General features: G+C 64.0%; 1 protein-coding gene across 3 annotated transcripts; it reads right to left on the reverse strand.

Moving 5' to 3' along the window:
• Positions 1-558: 558 nt before the first annotated feature.
• Positions 559-26,158, reverse strand: RGS11 (regulator of G protein signaling 11). Of its 3 annotated transcripts, none has more exons than XM_038419348.2 (17): positions 26,015-26,158; positions 22,269-22,365; positions 20,438-20,488; positions 17,329-17,435; positions 15,884-15,935; positions 15,202-15,260; positions 14,654-14,730; positions 13,520-13,601; positions 9,973-10,041; positions 7,052-7,075; positions 6,372-6,433; positions 5,211-5,324; positions 4,593-4,708; positions 4,058-4,145; positions 2,824-2,962; positions 2,099-2,181; positions 563-1,698 (listed from the first exon to the last, which is right to left on the reverse strand). In XM_038419348.2, exons 1-17 carry the CDS (start codon positions 26,060-26,062, stop codon positions 1,572-1,574), a joined length of 1,395 nt encoding a protein of 464 aa, XP_038275276.1. In that variant the 5' UTR covers positions 26,063-26,158; the 3' UTR covers positions 563-1,571. The 3 variants fall into 3 exon arrangements, with proteins under 3 accessions (XP_043349825.1, XP_038275276.1, XP_038275274.1); XM_038419346.2 differs by having other exon boundaries at positions 564-1,698; positions 7,052-7,081; XM_043493890.1 differs by lacking the exons at positions 2,099-2,181; positions 2,824-2,962 and having other exon boundaries at positions 559-1,698; positions 7,052-7,081.
• Positions 26,159-27,237: the final 1,079 nt, after the last annotated feature.

Raw genomic sequence — 27,237 nt, forward strand, 5'->3', positions numbered from 1 at the left:
CTGCATCCATGGCAGCGCAGTCTGCTCTCAGGGGCGATACCGCTGCTGGGCTGGGCCCCTCCCCAGGCCGGGCCAGGCTGGCACAGCAGCCTATGCACCAAGGGCTAGGTCAGAGGATGCCGAAGTCCCACTGGGCCAAACAGGCCAGGGGAGATCGTCCCCAATCCACCAGCCCCTGCAGCAATCCAAGCCACGTCTGGCTCCAGGCGCCAACTCTCTTCTGTCCCCTCCCTGGGGCAGGGCAGCAAGGTTCGAACTGATAAGGCCAGGACTCTAATACCAGGCCCAGCCACTGTACCCTGAATTGCAGGGGGAATAGTGCCGGGCAGGGGGGCATACAGGGTGGCAGCCACTCACCAGGAGGCCTCTGCCCCTCATGGCCCTTTGCAGGAGGCACCAGGGCAGGACAGGATAGCGCTGGCCAACACGACTGCTCTGTGGCCTCTGGCCAGGCTGTGCCAAGTCCCTCTGGGTCCCCCCATCGCACCCCCTGTGCCGATTTCCATTAGGGGCAGGGCTTTGCTCACCCCCAGCCCTGGCAGCACCCCTCCATTGCAAACCCCCAATGAGAGAGGCCAGAGTTGCCCAGGAGTTGTCCTTTATTAGTGGCTTTGTTCAGTGCAGGACAGCTGGGCGGGGGAAGGGCAGCACCAGAGCAGGATGCTCCTGGGGGGGGGTTGGGGTGCAGAGGGGGTGACCCTCAGGGAGGGGCTATGCTCCGCCACAAGCCCAGGCTGGCACAGAGGTCTTGGGTTGTGCCCCTGCTCATCATTGCCCCAAGCCCCTGGTATTCATGTGCCAGCAAGCACACACCCCCTGCCACCCCTGCCAGCCAGGAGTGGGCAGCTCAGTGAGGGGAGTCAGACCATGTGTGTCTTGGCCCGTTGCAGCCATTCACTCCACAGAACCGCCGGGAGCAGGGAGTCACTCTAAGAGCTAAGGCAAAGGGAGCAGGAGCTGCCCTAGTGGTGCTGTTCGGGGTGCCCCGGAGGACTGGGCACACAGGCTCCCGGGGCATATGGCTTTATCCTTTAGCATCAAGGGCTGCGGCTGCCCTGTGGGAGGGGTTGGGGGGCCACTTTGAGGCTGAGTTACTCTGCACTGGCTTATGAGCACCCATCTCCCTGCACCTGATGACGTGTGTGGGGCCCGGGGGTGCTGCAGGCTGGGTCTGCCCCTGCCAGAAGGCCTGGAATTGCATTCATGCCAGGGGGTGAGAGCCTGCCCTGCATGGGCAGTTGGCCACCCCGTCTCTGCCACTCTCCCACAGGGCCCAGTCCAGGTCAGTCACCTCCTTACCCAACTAGCCACCTGCAGCCGTTGGACGAGAACAGACCCCCCCCAGCTGGCCCACGCTGCCCTGGCTCTGCCTAGGTGGGGCAGGCCAGAGATGGGTCATTGCCTCCAGAACACCCTGTCTCGGGGGCCTGATGCCACAATGGTGGGTCAGGCTGGGGAGAAGCAGGTGCCCCATGGGGCCCAGCAGTTGCTGCCCCACCTCATCCAGCCCCTGCCCCCCGTCAATGCAGAACGCTCAGCCTGTGGGGGGGCAAGTGGCAGATGAGGGGATCCTAACTCTCCATGGGGACAGCGACCGCCTTGCTCTGATCCTCGGCCTTCGCCTCCGGCTCCCCCGTGGGCAGCAGCAGCGCCGGGCTGGGGCTGGAGTGACGCTGCTTCCTCATGAATGGGAAAACCCTACCAGAGAGAGCCACAGGTTAGTGCCCAGGGCAGGGGCAGTGCAGGGCAGAGTTAGCATCCAGGGTGAGGTTAGCACCGGGACGGGGGCTATGTGGGATAGGTTTAGTGCCAGGAGTGGGGACAGCGTGGGGTGGGGTTAGTGTCCAGGGTGAGATTAGCACCCAGGGGCGAGTGAGCACCTGGGGTGGGTTAGTGCTTGGGACAGGGGCAGTGCTGAGCGAGCTTGGCACAAAGGGGAGGAGGAAGAGCCAAGTAGGGTTGGCACCGGGGGGGGGGCAGGGCACTGTTAGGGGGCCTGGACTAGCTCTCCCCCAGCAAGTCCCTGGCCTCTCCCCTGCTCATCCCGCAGGTCTAGGCTGGGCACCCTGTGTCCACTGACTGCCCGGGTCCCACTCACCGTTTCTTGGTCTCTGGGGGCACGATGGCCTCTGCCAGCAGGCTGCGGTACAGCTCCGACTTGAGGAAGCGCGGGTATGAATCCTGGGGGCAGTGCAAAGCGTGAGTGGGGATGAGCCCCAGGCCAGCCCAACTATGGTCCTCCTCACTGCTCTTCTCCCACCCAGCGACCAGCCCTCCCCACAACCCCTCCCCCTCAGTGACCAGCCTGCCCCACGGCCCATCCCTCGCTCCTCAGCCACCACCACACTGACCAGCTTGCCCTGGAGAATGCCCTTCCCCTGCATCCTCCAAGCGGGACCAAAAAAAAAAAAAAAAGGAGAGCTGGATAAATTCATGGAGGTTAAGTCCATGAATGGCTATTAGCCAGGATAGGTAAGGAATGGTGTCCCTAGCCTGTGTTTGTCAGAGAGTGGAGATGGGTGGCAGGAGAGCAATCACTAGATCATTACCTGCTAGGTTCACTCCCTCTGGGGCACCTGGCATGATCGCTGTCGGCAGACAGGATAGTGGGCTGGATGGACCTTTGGTCTGACCCGGTATGGCTGTTCCTATGTTCACCCCCCTGCCCATGCAGCCCGTTCCGGGTGGTAAAGCTGCAGCCCAGTGCCCAGGGCTCTCCCAGCCCCGTGGGTAACCTGGGCAGCTGAAGCTGAGGAGGAGGTGCCCGTGCCCAGGCCAGCTGCAGGGGAGGGGCAGGTGTGGGGGCAGGGCCCAGGCCCCCACCTTCTTCATCAGCATGTAGATGTGCATCTGGGCATCATCCATCACGTAGCGATGCGGCGTCTTGATGCCCTCTAGGGTCCTCTCCATGGTCTTGCTGTCGATGTTCACCCAGCGGGTGGCGCCGGGGGCCAGGAACTGCCTGGGGAGCAGGGCACAGACCCGGACTGAGCAGGGCTGGCTCAGGGCCATGTGGGCTGCTCCTGAGCTCCCAGCAAGGGCAATGGCCAGGGGGCTCCCCTGTAGGTTCGAGGGGCAGAGGCCATGGGCTCAGACCCCACCCCGGACCCCATCCACACAACTGTGTCCAGGGCACCTGCCAGGTCAGCTCAGGTTGGGGGTTAGCAGCTAGAGAGAAGTTGGAGGAGCCCCCTACAGGTTCCCAGGTCCCCAAATCAGCCAAGCCCCCCCGCCTCCTCACGTTCCCTGGGCCCCTCCTGTGCATCTGGGACTGGCACCTCCCCACAGCCTCTCCTGCGCGTCTGGGACTGGCACCTCCCCACATCCTCTTTTGCGAGTCTAGGACTGGCACCCCCTATCTCCTCCTGCGCGTCTAGGACTGGCACCCCCATCTCCTCCTGCATATCTGGGACTGGCACATCCGCCCCCAGGCTCTCCTGCGTGTCTAGGACTGGTATGCACCCCTTCCCCAGGAGGTGAGAGCCATGCCAGCTCTCAAGAACCATGCTCCACACTGTGCTCAGAGCCACAGGAAAGAGCTGCCCCGGGGGACCCCAACGTATAGGCCCCATTGGGCTCTAATGCCTTGCAGATGGGACCACACACCATCCCTCTCTGGCTTGACGTGTGGGGTCAAGTGGGGGGCAGAGCATGGTGCAGGGCACTCAGATAGATGGAGACCACGATGCAAGCACAGTGGGAGCATGTGCGGGCTTGGCATGGTTGGGGGGTGGCGGGGGCTCAGTGCAGTGGGGTTTCAGGGCGGTGGGGCTCTGTGAGTTGGGGGGTGTGGTGGGGGCACAGCAGGAGTGTAGTGGGGGATCGGTGCGGCAGGGGCTTGGCACGGTGGGGGTTTAGTACAGGCTGGGCATGGTGAGGGCACGGTGAGGTGGCAGCACGGCGGGGGTGTGATGGGGGCTCAGCATGGAGGGGGCGGGGTGCAGTGGGGGCATGGCAGGGCACTTATGGATAGATGGAGTCTATGATGTGGGCAATGTGGGTACAGCAAGGAGCACATGTGGGGTGTGGTGTAGTGGGGGCACGGCCAGGCACTCACTGATAGATGGAGTCCACGATGTCGGCGATGCGGGCCTGCTCCCCATAGCGCAGTTCCTCACATGCCTCCCAGAAGCTCAGGTTCTCAGCTGGCGGGAGAGAGACGCTGTTGGCAGCGCAGAACAGGGAGTGGCCCAGCCATGCAGCTCACACTCCAGCCGGGCCCCGCAGGACACCGGTGCCCATGCATCGCTGGTGAGCGAAGGACAGGGAAGATACAACCCATGTGGGGGCCATGTGCAGAGGAGCTGCGTGAGGGAGGATCCCTGCCGGGCGCTCTGCTGCCAGCCGTGCCAGACCCTGGACCCCTGTAAGCCCAGCAGGTGCTTGAGCCGTGGCTGGGGTCCTGCACCCCTGGCACTGGAGGGGCTCTCCCTGGAGCTACCCCACTGGAGGGGCTGCGATCCCAGGCCTTCTCCAGCCAAAGCCGGCAAATGCCTCCTCCTGCCAGCAGGGCCCTGTTGGGCAGGAGGAAGGAGCCAGCCCCAGCCTGGCACCATTGGCCGAAGCCGGCCGGGCAGGGGGGAGTCACTCACCGCTGAACTCCTTCTTGAGGAACTCCAACAGCTGCCTGCGGCCCAGCGTGTCACCCAGCAGCTCACTGAAGCTGAAGCCCCAACGCTCCACGCGCAGCTTGGTCGGCGTTGTCACCCTGCGGGGGAGGGAATCGAGGTCACGGGGGCTCCTGCTGCCATTGACCCCCGCCCCGAGACAGGCTTGGGGGAGCCCCAAGGAGCTCGGCCCTGAGCTGGGGCCCCAGCCCATCATCCTGAACCAGGCCCACGCCTCCCCGTCTGGAGAGACCCCACTAGCTCAGGCTTAGCAGCGCCCCCAGGACCAGGCAGCACCAGGCTGGGCCAGGCAACTTGGTCCCTGCCTGTCATGGTGCCTGGGTTCCCCTCATGCCCACAGCAGTGTCCCCCAGTGGCATGGCAAGGTCTCCAAGCAGGCCCCCTGGGCCAGGGTCAATCAGTGACCTCTCCACACAGCATATGGCAGTGGGGCAACGACTGAGGGTGTGGGAACCCAGTGCCCACTGCCTGCAGCACGCTGACTTCTTTCCTGCCCCTGCCAGCCCCAGTGCTGGGGAGGAACCAGCCGCAGGCCGGATCCCCACACTGCGGTCTGTGCTACCCCCTGCCCCGGGCACTTACGTGGGGGCGTTCATGGCCCAGTACGTGGTGTCATCTGTGATCCAGGGGTTACTGGGCAGGCAACCCGACATGATGGGATCGTGGGGCACGTACTGCTCGTTGAATTTGATGTATCTGCCAAGGGAGGAGTGATGGTGAGCACGGCTGGGCTCTCCGCATGGCCTCCACCCTGCAGACAGGGCCAGCGCGGGGCCGGCGGGCCTGGAAGCTGTGCCAAGCAGCATTGCTGCTGCTCTGTCCCATATGCCTTGCTGGTGCCCCCCAATAAATAGATGGACAGATAGAGCCTGGTGCCTTGGCAGGCCCAGGAAGGGCTGGTCTCCGAGGGCACGGGCTTGCTCTCTGGGAAGCACTCCTGGATGCCCAGCCTGCTGCTGGTTCCCAGCAAGTCCTAAGGATGGAGAAGGGCTCAGAGCCAGGGCTCCAGCCAGGCCTCGGGGTGTGTGTCATGCTGCACAGATTCTGTCAAAGCCCTTCCCAGCCCCACGGCCCGCTGCACCGCTCTGCATCAGCACTGGGCATAGGGCGATTCCTAGAGGGGCTCCCTGTTTCTGCAGACACTATGTCACCCCCACAAGCAGAAGGGCCAGGGGCCAGCGTAGAGTCAGCTTGTGTCTGTGAGGGTCACACAAGCACCAGCTTGGGGTAGAGATGCCACCAAGACACAGGAGGCTGCAGTGTAACGCTGAAATATGGACACTGCCACTTTTGGGGGCCCAGGACTGGTCTAGCAGGGGCTGTGGGTCAGGATTGAGGGGCACCGGCAGAGCTGGAGGGAGCCCCAGGGCTGGGATAGCAGGGGCTGTGGGTCAGGATTGAGGGGGACCAGCAGAGCTGGGTGTAGCTCCAGCCCTGGAATAAAAATCCCACTAGCTAAACCCAGTGGGGCTCTGGGCCTGGGATGCTAATATCCTAGTCGTGCCCCCTGCTGGAAAAGGGCGTCACATGGAGTAGGTGTGACTCCCACTGACACCAGCAGCTGAGGGGAGAGCCTGGTGTTATTAGGTGTGAGTGGAGCTGTCTGCACCCCCTCCCCCAGAGCCAGGGGCAGCTGCAAGGTGTTTGCGCGAGCGGCTCAGCCCTGTGCCCAGGGATGGGGATGGAAATGCCAGTGAGGCTCCCCGGGGCCCGCCCACCCCCCACCTGGGGATGGCAACTTACCCCTCCAGGCAAATGGAGGACTTCACGCGGGTCCTGCCCATGGCCTTTCGGCAGCGCTCGATCTGGGTGCAGGCACAGAGAGGAGTGGGGTTGAGGGGAGAACGGCAGTGCCCAGCCAGCCCGAGAAGCAGGGCACAAATCCTGGAGGGACAGGAGCTGCTTCGGCTATTACCTACCCCCACACTCTCTGCCAGGCCATGGGGAAACAGCGAGAGTCTGAGCCAAGTCCTGGGTGCCTGAGGCCCAAACCTCCCCACGCCTCAGCCCTTACTGGACAGATTTAGCAAAGCTTCCCCTGCTCCTGGTAGGGCGGGATACAGGGCACAACCACGGGCATGGTCCATCCACTCTACACATGCCCCTCAGCCCTGGCATGGCAGACACAGTCCCATGCAGTAGCACTGGCTCAGCCATTGCTGTGGGGTTTCCAGCAGGGTCACGATCATGTTAGGAAACCCACAGGCCTGGCTGGACGAGCCACGGGCCATCAGCAGCCTCCCCTCCACCGGGCTCCCCGCGGGCCTGGCTGGAAGAGCCACAGGCCATCAGCAGCCTCCCCTCTGCCTGGCTCCCTTAGCTCACTGGGGGGCTCTGCACAGTCTGAGAGCCAAGGCTCTGGGGAGCGGCCTGCCCATCCACTGCCCAGCGTGCGACTGGGCCGGCACAAGCCTCACACTCACCTCCCGCTTGTAGTAATCCATGTTCTCGGGCTGAAAGAGACCAACAGAGGAGTGTGAGCGCCCAGCCGAGCTCCCTGAAAGGCCCTGCTGAGAGGCAAGAGCTCGGCCGTGCCAGCCCTGCCCAGAGAGGGTTCACCCCAGCATCTCCGGGCTTGGCTGCTAGCCTGCCTCGAGCCATGCCAACCGCATGCCCACAGCACTCCCAACTGCATCCCAGCCCAGCCAGACTGGGGCTATGGGAGTTGGGCAGGCTCTGGAGAGCGCTTTGCTCTGCCCACTGGGGCAGCCACACTGCATGGGGCCCTCCCCACTCGAGCTGGGCCAGGGCCAGGGCCAGCGCAGGGCACAGGCCAGAGCCCTGGGGGAACAGCAGCAGGATTCCAGTCCCCCATACTCCCGGTGGGGGAGAAGGGAAAGCAGCGAGCTGCTCAGCCATGAGCCCAACACCAGGGTGATGGGCACCTGCAAATGCCCCCAGCACACATGGGAACCCATCTCCCAGCAGGCAGCTCCTCACCGCACAGGAGCGGAGGGGTCAGATGCCAGCACTAGCACAGAGCTGCCTGGTACCATACCAGGTGGATGTCCAGGAGAGCGGGGAGCCAGGCAGCCAGGGGGAAGTGTCTCCACAGGATGCAGGGCGTATGGAGGGCGACGCCCTGGCATGCTGGGCCATGCAGCCACCAGCTGGCCGGAAAGGATGGCACAACTGCATGGTGTTCAGACGGTTCGGCACCCTGCTGTGCGACTGCCAGCACAAACCCCAGAGCTGCAGCCCCATGCCCGGGGTGGGGGATGGGGATCCGGGATGGCCCAGAGCCCTGTTCCAGCCACAAGAGAGCACTGCCCCACCCCACGGCCTCTTTCCACCCCACCCAGGGGGCACGGTCACCAGCCCAGTCCATGCTCACATGTCGGTAAATGGGGGAGCCTGGAATAGAACCCAGGAGTCCTGTCTCCCAGTGCCCTGCTCTAACTGTGTGCACCCCCCAGCCCTGTGCAGCCCGGCCCATCGCACAGGCCCCGTCATGGGCAGCTCTGGGTTAGGGACACTTACTTGGACAGAAGACGAGGCACGAGACAGGAGAAGAGAAGAGAAACAAAGCCAAGCAGTTAGTAAGGAGCTGGCATGACAGACAGACAGGAGAGGAGAGGAGCCCCCAGGGGCTGCGTTAGTGACACCATGACACACAGGACGGGGCACCAATAGCCGCTGAGTGACAAACCCGCCCGAGGCCAGCCGTGGCTCTGATGGCACTCAGCCCCCATCCCAGGGCTGACTTGGCTAAAGGCCAGGCCCCCAGCTCACTGCAGCAAGGGCTCTGGCCACGCCAGGAACTCCATGCTGAGGATGCAGTGCCCACGGGGCAGCCACTGGGAATCTTTGCACCTCTCAGCACTTGCTGACATTGCTCCCCGAGGACTGTGGCTGGCTCTCCTGCCAGGGCCCTGAACAATTGCAGTGGCAGCTCTCCGTGGCCACTGGGGAGGTGAGGAGATGGTGCCCAGAGCTGGCAGGCGTCGGGCAGGTCACGCTAGAACAGAGAGCCCAGGAGCACCACGCCCAGCCCATCACTCAAAGCAGCTGGCATGGCCAGGGAGTAGCTGGCTGGGGTAGGCGCTGGCAGAGCAGATTTGTATTCACCGGACAGCCTGGCAATGGTGCGCAGGGAGCGTCAGGGCCAGAGAGCTGGCAGGGCGGGCACTGGATGCGAGCTACGGAGGCTGGGGGAGGCCTGGCCCTCAGGGCTCTTGTCTCCCCAGCAGATCTGCAGGGCCCAGCCCACTGAGGATTCCCAGCCGTTAGCAGCGCTGGGGGATTAGCGAGCAGGTGGTGCACACAGCGGGGAGGACGGACTCCACACACAGGGAGGGGAGAGATCAGAGATGGGGTGGGGAACAGCTGGGAAAGAGATGTTAATACGCCTGGGGACTAATCCCAAGTGGACCCGGTGATGCTGAGGGGCCCTGGTTGAGAGCAACAGTGACCTGACTGGAGTCTGCAGTGACTGGGGCTGGGCACAGAGAGGATCATGCCCTGGGGACTCAGGTGCACCCACAGCTACCAGCAGGCCGAGGTGATGCTGGGGGCCATGCTGGGGACAGGAGAGCCGGCATCACCTCCCCCGACTCTGGGTTAGGAGAATGGTTGACAGTGGCCGCACCAGTCAGCCTGGAGAGTTTTCCCGCCAATCTGGGTTTCTTCGCTTTCTCTGAAGCATCAGAGATGGATCCCAGCTGGGGACGGGCCAGCGGGCTTGGGGTGGGACAGAAAACCTTCCGCCCTTGACACCTGGCCGCTGTGCTCTGGGTCTGGCTGATCCCCAGATGGGGGCGGGGTGGCGGGAAGGAATTTCCCCCAGCACAGATTGGCAGGGACTTTGGGGGGTTTCCAGCCTGGTGCCCATCTGGGCACATCTCACGTAACCAATTCTCAGGCACTGGTGCATCGTGGTCCTGCCGACAAGAGCTGAAGTCCCTGGGCAGGGGTAGCTGGGTGAAAGGTCTGGACTGGGTGGTTTAATGGGCTGGGTGGTCTAATTGAGCTGTGTGAACCTCTGAACGTGAGGAGCAGCCCGTGGGCTCCAGGAGGCTCCCAGACCTTGCCTGTTCCACATGGCTGTGGGACTCCGCCGGGCCGGGCTAGGGAAGCACGCGGGAGCCCAAGGGAAGCAACCCTGGCTGGGTCAGTCTTTACCTACTCGGACTGGGAAGAACTAAGCAGCTTCTCAGACAGGCCCGACAGCAGCCTGTGGCAGTCTGCTGGGAGCCCTGTGCCCCTGCACAAGTGCCCTGGCAAATGGGCAGTGGGGAACAGCCCTGGGCTAGCCCCAGGGCAGGGTGTGGCTGGCACAGCGCTCCTGGCCCAGCAAGAGGGAGGGAGGGAGGGAGGGAGGTGCACACCCTGGCAGGACACTCACCAGCTGCACCCGGCTGATGTGGCAATTCCTCCGCTCCGGCCCATGCTCCATCACGTTCAGGGCTCCCGGCTGCCAGAGGAGAGAAAATGAGGTCAGGACTACACTGACTGCCTTCCCCAGCCCCCGTAGCTCGCACCCAGTGCCCACCCCGCCACCCCTCTGGCATTGGCCACCAAGACGCTTGTGCACAGAGCCTACCACAGCTCTGAAATCCTGGCACAGGGAGTGCCAATCCACCTAGACCTGACCTCATGGGACCGGTGCAGCGCCTGGGGGTCGGCACACTGACACCAACTTAACGCGCACCTCAGGGAGCTGCAGCAGGGGCTGGCAGGGCCCGAGGGGCTACACGGGGGCTTTAGAGCTGGGGGATGCTGAGCGACGAGGTGAGCTGGGGAACCCATCAGGCTGCGAATGGTCTACTAGGGGTGGGGGGAGGACTGGGGGCTCCTGCTTGGGGGACAGTTCACACCATACTGGGCATGGTCTGAAGAACAGGCCCCTCTTGGTCACCCCTTAGCACTTTCCATGCCAGCCTCAGGGCTCCCGGGGGCAGAGGGCCCCATGTGCCTGGGGACCTGAGCATGTGGTTACACATGACCCCTGTACTACAGGCAGCTCTCTTCTCCACCTGTTCCCCATGGGCCCAGGTACCAGAGTCAATGCAGAGCAGGGCCCTCCATTCAACTCCCGAGCCATGCTCGGCACTCGGGCTGGCAGCAGGGCCCCAAGGCCGGCTCTTTGTGCTGCCAAGCAGGGTATCAGGGCCAGCTTCTGTCTGGAAATGGGGTAGCCCAGGCTAAGTATGCTGGGACAATCTTGCCATGGTCCCAGGGTCCCCCGCCAGGAAAGGGACTGGAAAGCTCCAAGTCTTACGCAGTCAGACCCACACCAGCCAAAAAACACGCAGTCCGATTTTCAACAGTGCCCCCAGGCTGGGGTGGCCCCTGGGGCCAGACGGGTATCTCAAGCAGGGCTCCCCAGTCTGGGGCCCGGGCTCCGCCAGCAGGTGCAGCCACGGAGGGCAGAGTGGGGAGCAGGGCACAGCCAGACACACATGGCAGCAGCCTCAGCATGCTCTGGTTCAGCCCAGTTCCCCAGGGGGTAGCTGTCCATCACAGAAAGAGCCCCTCAGGGTGCCAGCTGCAGCTTGGGCCCAATGGAACCCTGGGGGGCTGCAGCCAGGGCCCGGTCCCACAGTCCCGAGGACACTAGCTATCGTGGAGCTGCCTGGGGTGGGAAAGGCAGCGGTCCCTGCATGTGGGACATGTTTGGACGACAGGTGGCCTTGGGTGCTGCTGCCCCGATGCCAAACTCTGCCCCGACGTGCTGTGGACGAGCCCTGTGCACCCCTTACTTCCCCTCACCCGGCCCTTCCAGCAGGGAAGACCCGGACGCAGGGCAGAACAGCAATCCAGCCGCAGTGCCCTGCCCCTGAGCTGGGAGATCCCCCAGGGACAGCAAGGCCCCATCTGCCTGCTGAGCCCCCATAGCAGCAGGCAGCGACTGGCATTAGGCTAAAGGGAAGGCAGAGGATTTCACGCCAGCTGTTATGGCCCGCTCCTGTGAGCCAGCGCTAATGCTCTGAGTGCTGCCTGCACCCGTCCCCTGGGAGAGCGTGCCAGGCCGGGGATGGGGGCAGCTGGCCTGGGGGGTTGAGAGAGGAGCTGCGCTCCTGGGCAGAGCTGCAGGGAGCTGGCACAGGGCTGTGTGCGCCCCGCTGTGCTGCACGGCTGGGGAGAAAAGACCCACCCTCCACGGTGTTGAGCTCTGTGAGGGTGTGGGATTAGTGGAGCGAGGCCCTCGGAGCCAGCCAGCACGGAGTGGGGGAGCAGCCCCAGCTTCCCTGCCATTGAGGCCTCTCTTCCCTGCGCCAGCCCCCAGCTGCTGCCCATGCCCTGGTGAGTTGCAGCCTCATCACACCAAGACACGGGTTAAGCCCTGGCAGGGGAGGGACGGCCACCCTCTTCCAGGGCTCTGTGGTACCAGGCTGGGGGCCCCTCAGAGCACTGGAGGGCTGCCCAGAAAGCCAGTGCCCTCTGGTGGGTGGGGAGGGGAGGGGCTGATGCATGCCTAGCTGGGGCAGTCGCTGCCAGCAGGCGGCACCAGGGCAGGCGGGTGGCCTCTAGGCTCATCACTTACTGCCTGGAGCCAGCACCTGACCCTGTGGGGGTCGGGGCGGATGGGGGCTCCCTGGAGGTCTCATGGAGGGGGGAGGCACCTCCCCACCCATGCATCCAGCTGGCGTGGCTCAGCGGAGGTGTTGGCGGCAGGGACTGGGGACCTTGGCCTGGCCAGGAGAGAGGTGCCGTCAGCCCAATAGGACCAGGACCTTCCAGCTGGTCTCAGGCTGGGACTGTGGGGCCGCAGGTGGCTCACGCCAGGGGGAAGCTAGCAGCAGTTTGGGGAGGGGCTGTGCTGGCAGGAACCAGTCGCAGTCATCGCACTAACCAGCCCCGCAGCTTGGCAGCCCCTCGGCCGGAGACCCTGCCAGGGAGGCCTCAGTGGGCCTCTGAGCTGCCAGCACAGGCAACGATGGGGCAGCCCCCTGCCCCCCCAGGTGAGCTCTGCAGGGCCCATGTCTCAGCCAGGCTGACTCTGACAGGCTGGGGGGCTGAGTCCCTGGGGCCGGATGCCAGGATCCCCCTCACCGCCCTGCCCAGCCTCTGCAGATGTCTGCCCTCAGCTCTGCTATGGCCCAGCTCCTTTCCCTGCAGGGGACATGCGGGCTCATGCCCAGCATGGACGGCGCTCAGAGTGGCTGTGCCAGTGAGGCAGGTGCGGTGTCCCTGTCCCATGGCTGGAGAAGGGACTGGACTGCAGCTGTCACCCCACCACACAAGGTTGGCCATGCCCCACCTCTGCGGGGGTGCCCTGCCAGCCACGTCTCACCCGCTTCTCCCCAGGGGCTCTGCCCAACTAGCATGCCCCACCCCACCCCGGGGTCCTGTCCCACCGCCCCATCTCGGGGGTCCCACCCTGCCAGCACGCTCCACCCCAGGGGCTCTGCCTCACCAGCATGACCCACCCTGTCTTCTGCTCTGCCCTGGGGTCCCATCCCACCCCAGGGGGTCCCGCCCCACCCTCTGTTCCACCCTGGGGGCCCATCCTGGGGGTCCTGCTCCACCGCCCTGCTCTGTTCTGAAGGTTTTGCCCTACCGGCACACCTCACCTCACCCCACCACCCTACCTTGGGGTCCTACCCTGCCACCCTACCCTGTGGGCCCCACCCTGAGGGTCCCGCCCCTCCGCCCTGCCCTGCTGGTACGCTTCACCCCCACCCCACACACCCCATACCAGAGGCCCCGCCCTGCTGGCATGCCTTACCCCGCCCCACCCCGGGTGTCCTGCCCTATCACCCTACACCAGGGGTCCCATCCCACTGGCGCACCTTGCCCCCTCCCCAGCTGGGGATCCCACCCTGCCAATGCACTTCGCCCCACCTCATGGGTCCTCCTGCCACCCTCTGGGCTCCCCAGCAGCCCCATCAAGGCGTGCATCCTCCCGCTACGAGGGGCCCCAGGGCTCTGGGCCGGCAAGGCCTTACCGGGGGCCTGTTGACCAGCCAGTAGGCCTGCTCCTGGCAATCTATGACGATACGATCCCCCTTCCGTCGCTGCTTGGCTGCCCTGTCAATAGAAGGGTAGCATCAGAGCACGGTGTTGCCAGGGGCAGCCGCTCACACCAACCCCTTAGCCGGCAGGGCAGACGGCTTCTGGCACCTCCCGGGGGCGGCAGGGGGGAATCATGCCAGGCCTTGGCCTTCCCCTACATGGGGCAATGGAAGCTCCAGGCCCTGCCTCACCCAGAGGGGTGCCCGCACTCACGTCCATGCTTGAATGCACCCGCCTGGCTCCATAATTGCCTGCTGAGTTTGGCAGCTGCCTCGGCCTTCCTCCCAAATGCCACGCTCAGGCAGAGCAACCCTGGGCTCCAGTGCTCGGACACCCCAGTCCCTGCTTTGCTCAGCCAAGCTGTGGTTGTGGTTGGGTCGAGCACTGACCTGGGCGACAGCCCCCTAAAGCTGGCCCTGCCCCCAGGCACCAGGGCAGAAACACTGCAGCCTCTGGGAGCAGCCACTCCCAGCACTTGCCCTGGCCAGGCCGTGAGCAGCCGCTAGCTGGGCCCGAGGCCCTTCCAGTCTGTCAGGCAGTCCCTGCGGTGGTCACTCGCCAGTGCCCGAATTCAGATCATCTGTGCTTCACAGACGCAGCTCACCCTGGCCAGATTCCCTTGGGCCTGCACCCTGCTCAACCATTCACGCTAGGGCAAAGTGGGTGTGAGATGATCCGCTCAGAGGGTAGGTGGGCACTGGTGCCAATGACTGCCCAAGGTACTGGGTGACTGGTCTATGGGCTCAGACTGCCAGTGGGCACAGGCACACAGCTTGGCATTAGCGCTCATGGTTCTGTTTGGACCTGTATGGGCTAGGGGAGCCCATGATTTTGGGAGGCCACGCTGGGATGGGCCTAGGTGCCAGTGAGTGCCGAGCCCCAACACATACAGCACCCCCTACTGGTCACTTTGCGGCGTGATTCTGCAGCAGAAGTCATCAAATTGCCACAGCCCTGGGCATACTGATGCCAGCTGTGCCAACATGGATGGGCAAAGCACTGCTTGGTCCTGGGCTCCCGCCAGCCATGCTGCAGTGCTGGGGTTTGGTCCACTGAAGGGGACTCACCGGAGTTGCTCCCGCGCCTGCATCACCACAAAATCCCAGGTATGGTTGATCCTCTTGTGCAGCAGGTTATAGTTATCCTAAAGCGAGTGTAAAAGGCAGTCAGTTGGGCAGGCCCTCCCCCCACAGGGCTCCCCCAGATGGACTCATGCCAAGCAGGGGTGTGGGGCCCCCCAATGCAAATTGAAAGGGCTCTCCAGTGCTGCCTCTGCCTGCAGCCTCCTGAGCTCACCAGGACTCCCCTCATCTGCTCCCTGACCGTCCACAGCCCCCTGCTGTCCCATCCTGGGCTCCCACCACAGCTCCACCGATGCCCCTTAATCCCAACCCCCCATATTTCAGACATGGGCTTGTGCTAAGCAGAGACTCAGAAGTGGCTCAGGTGAGACAAATGTCCACTAGGGGCTAAGCTCAAACTCATTGCACTTGTGACCTAAGGAGGGTTCGGATTTGCTGACATCTCTCCTGGGCGGACGCTCAGTGCCCTTTCCCCCCATCCCATCCCTGTGCCCGGCAGGGCTGTGATGGACTGCAATGGGCAGAGCTCATACCTTCTCGTGGTCTATCAGGTCACCCTGCTTGCGGATGTTCTTCTTTGCCAGGTAGATTGCTGCAGTGAGGAAGAGGGGCTGTGTCAGGGTGGGGAGCCCTGGGGGAGGGGGAGCCCATGGCCACAGAGCTGGGTGGCCCTGGCAGTCTGGGCTGGCACTGCCTCAGCTTTGATCTCTCAGGAGGAGTCATGCTAATGGGTGCCTGTTCCCCTTTGCCCATGCCCCCCCAGGGGAGATCCTTTCCCCTCTGTACTAGGAGGATGGCATCAGGCAGGGTCAGGGGCTTGCCCATGCCCTCAGGGCCAAGATCAGAAGGCAGGACACCAGGCCTCCAGCCCTGGGCTCTGGCTGCATCGCCCCAGCTGGGGCTCTGGGGAACAGGAGCCAAACACAGCATGTCCCAATGGAGGGGAGGCACCGGCTTGGGGAACCACAGGGCCCAGGGACACCATGCTGGGACAGTGCCTTCCCTGATCACATGGCAGCTGGCAGCCTGCACCCCAGAGCCGCGTTTCCTGCAGATAGGGGATGAGCAGGAGTCCAGATCAGGAGGGGGTCAGGGAGGGCAAGGGGCACAGGGCAGCCCTGGCTGCTGCCAGAACCTGGCCTTTGGGCCATGGAGACAGGCCTGACGAGCCAGGCAGCCTGTACGCTGCGTGGGGCAGGGAGAGACGACACCCACCATAATCCAGTTCTGTGGCCGGCCACTTGGAGCTTGTCCAGAAATAAGGAGTCTGTGGACAGACAGAGACAGACACTGAGCAGGAGCTGCGAGGGTGGGTTGCTGGCCCTGGCCCCACTGGGGAAGGATCTGTGCCAGGACTCAGTGGGCTGAGGGTGGCTCTGGTAATGAGCCAGATTAACACCGCCACCAGCCAGGCTCCTGGGGAAACTGCGGGAAAGCTCCAGAACAGAGATGTGGGAGCAGATGCAGGACAGCCCTTCTCCACGGGCTGGGCTTCTCTGGCCACAGCTACAGGACACAACCCAGCCAGCCAGGCAGATGCTGGTGAGCCCCAGTCGTACAGCCCCTCTGCTCACAGGCAGAGCACAGCAGACTTCCCTGCACTCCCGCCAGCCTGCCTCTGGGGACCCATCCCACTGTGCTTGGAAGCAGTGCATCCTGGGAGATTTCAGAAGGTGCCTGTTCACATTCACTGGGGCACCCTGCCAACCTGCCTCTTCACTTTGCCAAAGGGGTCTCTGCCAGGATGTGAGACTCTCCCTCCACAGCTGCTCCTGCAGCCCCCCCAGCCCTGGGCATCTGCCGGGGCACAATGGAGCAGTGCAGGGGGCTCCCAGGGGTGCTGCCTGTTCCAGTGCCCACGAGGCTGGAACCAGCCCTAAAGCTGGGGTCTCGCTCCCATGGTCCCCACATCAAGGGGAGTTAGTGCCACTTGCGGGCCCCAGGGTGAGCCAGGCCGGGCTCTGTCAAACCACATGACAAGGGCTTTGCAGCCACTTCCCACTGAGCATGGCGCTGCCACACATCATGCCCCTCAGGCTGGTCCTCTCCAAAGGGCACTCACCTGGGCTGGGCCCCTTTAAACTCCCGGTCCCCAACCCTGCAGGGAGTGCGCCCTCCTGGGTGCTGGGGTGTGATGGCCCTCACTGGCCAGCAAGAGGCTGCTGCTGCTGGGCAGGGCTCGGGCGGTGCTCCCCGGGATGAGGACAGAGCCTGGGCGGCAGGTGGCACGTCCCACATGAGGGTTGCAGGGAGCCCGCAGCCGGGTGGCTCACTCACCCTGTACATAGCCCTGTCCAGCGAGCATTGACCCGCTAGTGTGATAAAGGAGAAGGCCAGGCAGGCTCAGCGGGCACTGGATTCAGTCATAGAGCAGAGTGCCCGTGCTATGGCCGTGCTCTGGGAAGGACCCTCTAGGCGGGTAACATTAGCCTGATGCCATGCCCTGCAGGGACGGTGCAATGGGCACATACTGGCTGCCAGCCCCAGGCTTTGCAGGGCCTGCCCTTGGCACAGCTCAGTATGTTGGGGGCATCAAGAAACCTAGAGCGAGTGCTTCACTGGGAACAGGCCTACCTGGTACCTGTAGGGGGAGTGGGCTTAGAGGCCCAGCCCTGGGCCCCTCGGGGGTAGTGCCAGCCCTGCTCCAGTGCCAGGCCTACCTGGAACCTGTAGGGGGAGTCGTCGGCCCGGAGCACCAGGCTGCGGGGGTCCTTTAAGGGGTAGATGTAGCCATGCTTCACAAGGAGGTTGCCGAGATGCAGGGACTCTGCAGAAGAGAGCGTAACTGGGGGCTGGGAGAGGAGGGGGCAGCTCCCTTCTGCCCCACGCTGGGCCTGCGCCTCCCGTCTGCACCAGAGCCTCTTCCATCCCCACGCAGTGCCTCAGTTTCCCTGAAATCCTCCTTCAGGTGTGCAGTGAAACCCGGGCATGCTGCTGGCTCAAGTGCAGCCCACTTATCTAATGAACCGCTTATCTAATGAACCAGAGAGCTCCCGTCACCAGGGCTCAACAGTATCTAGCCAGCATTGCTCTGCAGGGCTCCTCACAGCCATTGCAGGGAGGAGCCCTACACCCCCTCCCGACCTCTTGGCTGTTGAGAGGATCAGGGCTGAGCACAGGAGAGAGGATGGAAGGACGGCGCCCTGAACATGCCGAGCTGCAGGCCGGTTCCCAGGGGCCCGGAAGAGCAGATGGGACCTGCCTGCACCAGGGCTGCTGCCATCCCGAGGGGCCCAGCCTGGCGCAGAGCCCACAGCACAACCCAGCAAGAGCCCATCACGATTCAGCCCCAGCCCCACCACAGCCCCACCTGCTGGCTATGAGGCTGCGCCCAAGGTGGGGACAGAGCTTCTGGTCCCTTTCATCCGCCAGCGGAGTACGTCCCAGAGACAGCTGGGCCTCCAGGCCCCATGGCCCTGCTCCACCCAGAGCCGTGCAACAGGGGTGGGGTGGGGCGGGGGAGACGGGCAGAGCCCAGCACGGGGTCAGGACATGAGGGATGGGCAAGAACGGGGCAAAGACACAAAGATGAGAGCAGCAGCTTCCAAGCAGAGAAATAAAGGAGGGTCCCTGCTTTCCCAGAGCAAGAGAACGCAGCCCCTCCCCATAGCATTCACGCCAGCCCCCGCCAGCAAACCCCAGGGAGGGGGATGTTCTCTGCCCAGGAACGCCTGGTCCAAGTGCTCCCTGCACATGGTGAGTGCCAGCTGCACCAGGCCTACCCGCAGGCGTGGCAGGGGCCACCCAGCCGAGTGTGGCCAGGGCAAGGGCTTGCAGGTAGCGGGATGCACAGCTTTCACAGCAGCCGGGCCATTCGGGGGGCAGTGGTGGTGACTGGCCCCAGCTGGGTCCCGGTGCTGGGAGCCCAGAACGCTCACAGGGCAGCCCAGATGGGGGCTCTGCAGCAGCTGGCTCTCCCCTGCCCAGGCTGTGCCCAGGACCACAGCCCAGGTCCCCCACTCAGCTCTCTGCGTTTCACTGCACCTGGCCCAGCCCCAAAGCAGGGCAGCTGGGGGCTCTGACCCCACCCAGCTGGGCAGCTGCCTGGTGGTGCAGCCATGAGCTGCTGGGTGGATGAACCCTGCCTGCTGACATGGGGAGTGCCCGGCCCCCCGAGAGCCAGACCAACCCAGAACCACCTCCCGCTGGCCGTGCTGCTCTGGCAGGTGCGGGGAGGCTGGAGTACAGGGAGGCGGGGGCTGGGAATACAGAACAGGACTTCCCTCGGGGGGCAGGGCTGGTTATAGGAGAGAGCAGGGCCCTAGGAACGCTGTGGGGTCAGATAAAGCCTGCCAGGGAGCTGGCCGGAAACTGTCAGCGCTGGCGGCTCTCGGCTGGGGGCCAAGGTGCTGAGTGGCCCATTCCCACTAGCTCCTATCCCTGTCCCAGGGACAGTGCATGCCTGGTTGGGGACAAAGGGGGCATCCCTCTGGGTGCCAGGTCCCCAGCACTGTCTACCCTCCCTCCCTCCCTCCGAGCCCAGAGCCCAGCTCACCACCATATGGGCTCGCCCCCTGTGCCGTGGGGAAGGAGGGAACACAAACCCGGCAGGCTGCTCCCATCCCACTGAGCAGGCAAAGCCAAGCAGCACACAGAGATCAGGGGACATCAAACCCCACTGGGCCTGCTGTGCCCCTACCCCACTGGTAAGCCAGTGGGCAGCAGGCCCTGGCCATATCTGCTGGGCTAGAGGCCAGGCAGTCTGAGTTGTTTAAATCACTTTGGCCAGATCCTTTCTTTGCTGGGAGATCTCTCCCTGCCACTGCGGCCCTGGGACTGCAGATGGGGATTCATAGCACCCGCTCCCTCCTCAGAGCTGGGGCCAGCCCCAGGCCCCGATTGGCAGCCCCCAGCCACGGTTCTCTTGGAGGGGAGCTGACTGCCATGCCAGGGAGACACTGTGGGGGAGACGCTGCCCATGGCGGCAGTAACATGGGCCCCACACACCATGCTGGACGGTTCTGTGCCCTCAGCACCAGGCTGGAAACAGAGATTCGTATCCCAGTTGGGGGGGGCATATTTGGCCTAGACATGCCTGCCTCACTGATGCACTGCACAAGGCAGGCAGCCACCATACCCCACCCCTGAAGTGGCTGCAGTTTAAGTCCACTGAGTGTTACTGGGTATCTCTCTCTCTCGCTCCACTTTTAGGTGAATGTGCCCGCAGCTAAGCGGTCCCAGAGGCTCTGAGAATGGGCACCAGGGAGATGGTCCAGCAGACAGGCTGGGCCAGGCTGGCTATGGGAGCCATATCGCCCCACAGCACCCCGACTTTGGTGGCTCATTCTTGGCCTTCACGCTGGGTGAATTGCACCTCTGCACCACTGCATTGCAGCCCCTTCCCTGTGCTCTGGGGCTCAGACCCAGCGGCAGCAGCCTGGAGAGCTGCCCACCTCACAGGCTCCAGGAGAGGCCTGGCTGGGCCAGTCCTGGGGCAGGCTAATGCAGACCTAGTGAGGCTCATTCCCATGCCTGCTGCACCCCTGGCAGCACACCAGGCTCTATGGGGAAAAGAGGGGGCTGGCTTGGGCAAGCATCCTGATGAGGCAGCCTGGCGATACAGGGACCAGATCGGGGCCTGGCATTGCCTTGGCCCAGTAGGGGAGCTGGCAGAGCTCATGTCTACGATTCCTGCAAACCAAATGAGCGGGTCTCATATGCCCTCCGCCCCTGCAGGGATACAGTCTCCGAATACCTGTCCTGTAGGTGTGGGGGGCCTGACACCAATGGCACAGTGCCTGTCCGGGGGGGGGGGGGAACGACACTCACCCTCCTCAGAGATGGCGTACTTCTGGATGAGCCACTCCACGATGTCGTTACCTGGGGGACAGGAGTGGCCAGCATTAGGGGGCAAGCTGTCTCAGACAGGAGACCAGGATGGCTGGCGGTGCTACCCTGGGCCAGCACAGTTGGGCCGGGACTGGCGCTGGCACAGCCGGGCATTGTCACCCAGGAGGTAAGGGGTGCCCAGTCCTCGGGGGGGGTGCCAAACTGCAAGCACAGGGGACAGCGAGTTAGAAGTGAGGGGCGTTGACACAATCCCCACACCTGTGTATAAAGGTGACACAGGCGTGGGGCAGGGGCAAGGAGGCTACGAGGGGGCAGGTCCAGGGGGTGAGATGGGGGTGGGGCAGGGATGGAGTTGCGGGAGTGGGGCGGGGATCAGGGCTGGGAGGGGTGGCAAGGAGGTAGGGTAAGGGGACAACCAGGGGAGTAATGCAAGGGTGGGGAGGCAGGCCAAGGGGGTGACATGGGGGCAGGGGAGGGTCATAGCTGCGGGGCTGACACATGGGTAGGGTGGGGACAGGGGAGTAACACGGGGTGAGAGGATGTCAGGACCAGAGGGGCAGTGGTGATGCAGGAATGGGGCAGTCAGGGCCAGGGAGGTGGGGTGATGCGGGGCTGATGGGAGGTCAGGGCCAAGGGAGGGACGGGGCGTGAGGAAGGGGGTTGTGGCCAGGGGGTGATGTGGGGGTGGGGCACTCAGGGTCAGGTAGGGGTGGGGAAGGGCTGCTGGCCTCCTTGTTCCTGCCTGTGCTGGACCCCACCCAGCCCCAGCCGCTCTGCTCTGTGCCTGCCAGGCTAGCAGCAGTGAGCGCACCAGGGCCCAGCCCAGCCAGAGCCACTGCCCACACTGAGCTGCCTGGGAGCCTCCAACCCCCAGCCTCCCCCAGAGCTGCTCCTTGGAGCCTGTGCTCTCAGGTCCAGAGTGCAGCTCAGTGGGCGGGGAGCAGCCACACACCGTGCACACCCCCATCATGCACGCAGTCTGCACTCACAGTGATCACCACACACTATGCACACCCCCACCATGCATGCAGTGTGCGCTCACAGTGATCACCACACACACAGTCCATGCACCCAGACCCAGGCACCAATGTGCGCTTACAGTGATCACCACACACAAAGTGTGTGCCCCCCACCATGCACACAGCGTGTGACCATAGTGATCACCACACAGTGCACACCCGCTCACCATGCATGGAGTGTGCACTCAGTGATCATCTCATACACAGTCATGCACGCATCCCCTCCATGCACACAGTGTGTGCTCCCAGTGATAACCACACACACACCATATACATGGTGTACACACCCATGGCTAGCCCCCAGACAGTGCCTGAACACACACACACTGTGCACTTACAGTGCCATGCACATGCCATAGTGCTTGCACACTCCACACACATCACACAACCTCCCCTCCCCAATTACCCATGCCTCACACAGTGTGCCATCACATCAACACCCCCCCCACTCCAAACACACTCAGAGCCCTTGCCCAGAGGATGGCAGTGGGGGGAGCTGCAGTGCAAGGCACACTCATTACACTAGCACTCCCACACACTCACAGCTGCTCTGTGCTCTCATATCCAGGGCACGGTGTGCACACGCACAGTGAGCAATGGCAGGGTCTCCCCACCGAGACATCAGTGCCTGGGGCTGACTTGCTCAGGCCGGGCTGTACAGCCCCAAGGGGTGACAGAGTAGAGGGGATGACACGGCTGGAGAGGGGATAGCAAGGCAGATGACTGACAGCCCCGGGGGCACGAGAGCTGCGTACAGGGAGGGGGCAGGCCAGAAGCCTGGCAGCACTCACCGGTCATGGCGTGTGGGATCACCGTTATCAGCAGGCGCTGGTTTCTCATCTTGATGCCCATGTCGGGATCTTGCATGCTTACGATCACATGCTCCATCTGGGGGAGAGAGCAGCTGAGATGCTAGCTTGGGGACAGCAGACTCCCGCCCCCCACTCAGCATGGGATCGGCCAGCAAACTGCAAGCGTTCCAGCCCCTCTGCCCGCGGACAGGGCAGCCCCACACAGCAGAGACAAGAGGGGAATGTGGGGCCCTGTGGGCAGCACAATTCAGATCGGACAAATATCAGGGGATGCACAACGGAGGGAATAACCCAAGCTGCTCCCAGTGACCTGCAGACCCGGGCCTTGCATCAGGAAACAATCCTGGGCGTCACTGCGGGCAGCTCTATGGAAAAAAAACCAAACCAGGGGCACAGGGCACAGGATGGGGAAGGATGCAGGGAGCATTGCAACATCGTACATATATCAGTGATACGGCTTTGTCCAGACACTGTGTGCAGCACTGGTCCCACAGCTCAACACAGGATATGGCAGAGCTCCAGGGGTGCAGAGAAGGGCGATGAGAAGGATCAGAGGCTGGAGAAAGTGAGGAGCAATTGAAACGACTGTGATTGTTATCTTGGAGAGGGGATGGGTAAGAGTCTGTTATCGTGTCCTCTATCAGATACTAACTGCTCTAGAGATGGTAGATTGGGAGCGTCTCTTCTCCCTGTCGCGTAACACAAGGGAAATTCAGTGTCACTGAAAGGGAACAAATCCAACTGTGATCAGAGGAAATGTTCCTCACACAACACAGCCTGTGGAACTCACTGCCACGAGATGCTATTGAGGCCAAGAGCTCTGTAGGATTCCAGCAGGAACTGGGTGTTTCTCTGGGTAACAGGACCCTCCAGGGTTATAACAAGACAGACTAAAATAACTGAGCGCTTTGGCAGAGCTACAACCCCTCCTGCTTCTGGGCAGGCGCCACTCGCTGATGGGGTCACTCAGGAGGAGACTTTCCCAGGGGCAGGCTAGCCCAGAATTCCCTTCCACGAGTCAGGCAAAAAGCTTCCAGCCAATACAGACTGGCCGACCTCAGGTAGGCACAGACTGTGACCCAGAGACCCTTGGCAGATGGCACCAGGGGAACATAGGGGTTTACAGGGATCCCAGGGGTTGATATATGTAAAACAGGTCACCACCGAATGGCATGGAAGGTCTCTACCAAGAACCCACTGACCATCTAAAGGAGGAATTGCTGTAACCCCCTTGGAAAATATTTCAGGCTGTGAAAACCCCACTCCATACCATGCCACTCTTACTTCTGCACTGCTGCTGGTGGCAGCGCTGCCTTCAGGGGCTGCTCATGCCAGGGGAAACTCAGAGGGCTGGAGCATGCCTATCGTGAACCTGCCGAGGGCCAGTGGGTACTGTGTCAGCTGGGAGGGGATGGCGGCTGTTCTCCGTGGCTGGTGGAGTCAAGGAGCTGAGCCCTGGCTTGCGCAGACAAGACTTCTTCATGCTCAGGGCAGATGACAGTGAGGTGCCTCACAGCTCTGAGCACCGCCAGGAAGCATCACACAGATGAGCTCAGAGCTTGTGCAAGCACTGCCCAAACTCCAGGGACCGCTGACCTCGGCAGGCAGAGACCAGCCCTCGGGCTGTGCTGTGTGGACACTGACTGACTCCTAGGGACCCCCTCAGCCTGTGCGGTGCGGACACTGACCTTCAGCCAAGCCCCATGCGGGATTAGTGTTTTCAGCAGCAATCCAGCTCCCATTGGATTCCCAGCTGCCACCAGCACGGGCTGGGGGAGCGTGGGGGGTGGCACTTTCCAAGTGTCCCTGCTCCACTATGATGCCAGCCAGCAAAAATAACAATCTCCCTCCCTGGAAATAATTCCTGCCCTGCTTTGAGGGGGACAAAATAAACACACAATCCGTGCTACAGAGTACATGGGGACAGGCCGCCCTACCCCAGCCCATGGAACAGAGGAGCAGATGGGATTTTGAACTGATTTTGAACTGGACTGAACAAACCCTCATAAGGCAATGCAGGGCCCTGGGCACAGTCCTGGGGTGCCCCCCCAGGCCATGCTGTGGCCCCATTCTCCCTTGGGATGGCAGCTGAGGTCAGACTAAGATGAATAGGCAGGTCCCAGCTTTTAGAGCTGTTATTTCAGGCTCTCTGCAGACTCAGACAGGCAGCACTTGCCTCATCTTTTCAAGCTTTTCTTGCATCCAGGAGGGCTGAAGATCTCATTTTTTGCTTAGAGCTGGTGGGATCCCAAGGCTCCAGCCTGGGCTATAGTGCCTGGGCCTCAATCCCGGCTTTTTGCCAGCTTGGGGACCTGGAGCTGTTTTTTTGAGCCTGCCACTGTGTTCCCAGAACCTCAGCATTTATTAGAGACCTAGCAATGGCTCCTGGCTGCCAAGAGAACTTGGGAGGGGGGGCCCAATTGCAAGGCCTCCTCCAACAGGGAAGGGGAGCAAAACACAGGCAGGACGCTGGGCACTGCCCTGGCATCCCAGGAGGAAGGGGAGGCGAACAGAGGCAGGGTACTGGGTGCTGCCCTGGCATCCCGAGGGGGGGAGCAGAACAGAGACAGGGCGCTGGGTGATGCCCTGGCATCCTGGGAGAAAGGGGGGACCAAACAGAGGCAGGGTGCTGGGTGCTGCCCTGGCATCCCGAGGGGGGGAGCAGAACAGAGGCAGGGTGCTGGGCGATGCCCTGGCATCGGGGGGGCAGAACAGAGGCAGGGCGCTGGGCGATGCCCTGGCATCGGGGGGGCAGAACAGAGGCAGGGCGCTGGGCGATGCCCTGGCATCCCGGGGAGCTGGGGAGGAGCCTCGGGGGCAGGACAGAGGCAGGGCAATGCCCTGGCATCGGGGGGGCAGAACAGAGGCAGGGAGCTGGGCAATGCCCTGGCATCGGGGGGGCAGAACAGAGGCAGGGCGATGCCCTGGCATCGGGGGGGCAGAACAGAGGCAGGGCGCTGGGCGATGCCCTGGCATCGGGGGGCAGAACAGAGGCAGGGCGCTGGGCGATGCCCTGGCATCCCGGGGAGCTGGGGAGGAGCCTCGGGGGCAGGACAGAGGCAGGGCAATGCCCTGGCATCGGGGGGGCAGAACAGAGGCAGGGCGCTGGGCGATGCCCTGGCATCGGGGGGGCAGAACAGAGGCAGGGCGCTGGGCAATGCCCTGGCATCGGGGGGGCAGAACAGAGGCAGGGCGCTGGGCGATGCCCTGGCATCGGGGGGGCAGAACAGAGGCAGGGCGCTGGGTGATGCCCTGGCATCGGGGGGGCAGAACAGAGGCAGGGCGCTGGGCGATGCCCTGGCATCGGGGGGGCAGAACAGAGGCAGGGCGCTGGGCGATGCCCTGGCATCGGGGGGGCAGAACAGAGGCAGGGCGCTGGGCGATGCCCTGGCATCGGGGGGGCAGAACAGAGGCAGGGCGCTGGGCGATGCCCTGGCATCCCGGGGAGCTGGGGAGGAGCCTCGGGGGCAGGACAGAGGCAGGGCAGTGCTAGCCCAGGGGGACCGGCCGGGTGTCCGGGGCACTGATCCCCACTGCCCAGGCGGCCGTGGGGGCAGGACGGTACCCGGGTACCCGGCCCCGCCCGGCTGTCTGCAGACTCGGGCACACGCCACCGCCCGCTGCAGTTCGGGGGCCGGGCCTGGGCACCGCGGGGCGGCCCGGCCGCAGAGGGGGCGGGGCGGGCCCGAGCCTGAGGGTCCCGGGGCGGGCCCGGCTCCGCTCACCTTGGCCAGGCCGGGCATCTGCAGGCGGCGCCGGGCGGCGATGGTCATGGCCGGGCGGGCTCCGGGGCGGCTCTGCCGGCTGTGGCCTCGGGCCTCTCTGCTGCCCCCTTCGGCCCCGCCCCGCCCCGCCCCGCCCCCTCGAGCCTCTCCCCTTCCTAGTGCCCCCCCGGAACCCCAGCCCCCTTGGCCCCCCCCACCTCGAGCCTCTCCCCTTCCTAGTGCCCCCCCGGAACCCCAGCCCCCTTGTCCCCCCCCACCTCGAGCCTCTCCCCTTCCTAGTGCCCCCCCGGAACCCCAGCCCCCTTGTCCCCCCCCACCTCGAGCCTCTCCCCTTCCTAGTGCCCCCCCGGAACCCCAGCCCCCTTGTCCCCCCCCACCTCGAGCCTCTCCCCTTCCTAGTGCCCCCCCGGAACCCCAGCTCCCTTGTCCCCCCCCACCTCGAGCCTCTCCCCTTCCTAGTGCCCCCCCGGAACCCCAGCCCCCTTGGCCCCCCCCACCTCGAGCCTCTCCCCTTCCTAGTGCCCCCCCCCGGAACCCCAGCCCCCTTGTCCCCCCCCACCTCGAGCCTCTCCCCTTCCTAATGCCCCCCCCGGAACCCCAGCCCCCTTGTCCCCCCCCCACCTCGAGCCTCTCCCCTTCCTAGTGCCCCCCCGGAACCCCAGCCCCCTTGTCCCCCCCCACCTCGAGCCTCTCCCCTTCCTAGTGCCCCCCCGGAACCCCAGCCCCCTTGTCCCCCCCCACCTCGAGCCTCTCCCCTTCCTAGTGCCCCCCCCGGAACCCCAGCCCCCTTGTCCCCCCCCACCTCGAGCCTCTCCCCTTCCTAATGCCCCCCCGGAACCCCAGCCCCCTTGTCCCCCCCCACCTCGAGCCTCTCCCCTTCCTAGTGCCCCCCCGGAACCCCAGCTCCCTTGTCCCCCCCCACCTCGAGCCTCTCCCCTTCCTAGTGCCCCCCCGGAACCCCAGCTCCCTTGTCCCCCCCCACCTCGAGCCTCTCCCCTTCCTAATGCCCCCCCGGAACCCCAGCCCCCTTGTCCCCCCCCATCTCCCTCCTCCTCGAGCCTCTCCCCTTCCTAGTGCCCCCCTGGAACCGCAGCCCCCTTGTCCCCCCCACCTCCCTCCCCCTCGAGCCTCTCCCCTTGCTAGTGCCCCCCCGGGACCCCAAACCCTACCCTGCCCCCTGATCCCCTGCATCTCCCACCTATCCCCTTCCTAGTGCCCCCCCC

The sequence above is a fragment of the Dermochelys coriacea genome, chromosome 10 (assembly GCF_009764565.3).
Source record: "Dermochelys coriacea isolate rDerCor1 chromosome 10, rDerCor1.pri.v4, whole genome shotgun sequence".
In the NCBI taxonomy this organism is placed as follows: domain Eukaryota; kingdom Metazoa; phylum Chordata; order Testudines; family Dermochelyidae; genus Dermochelys; species Dermochelys coriacea.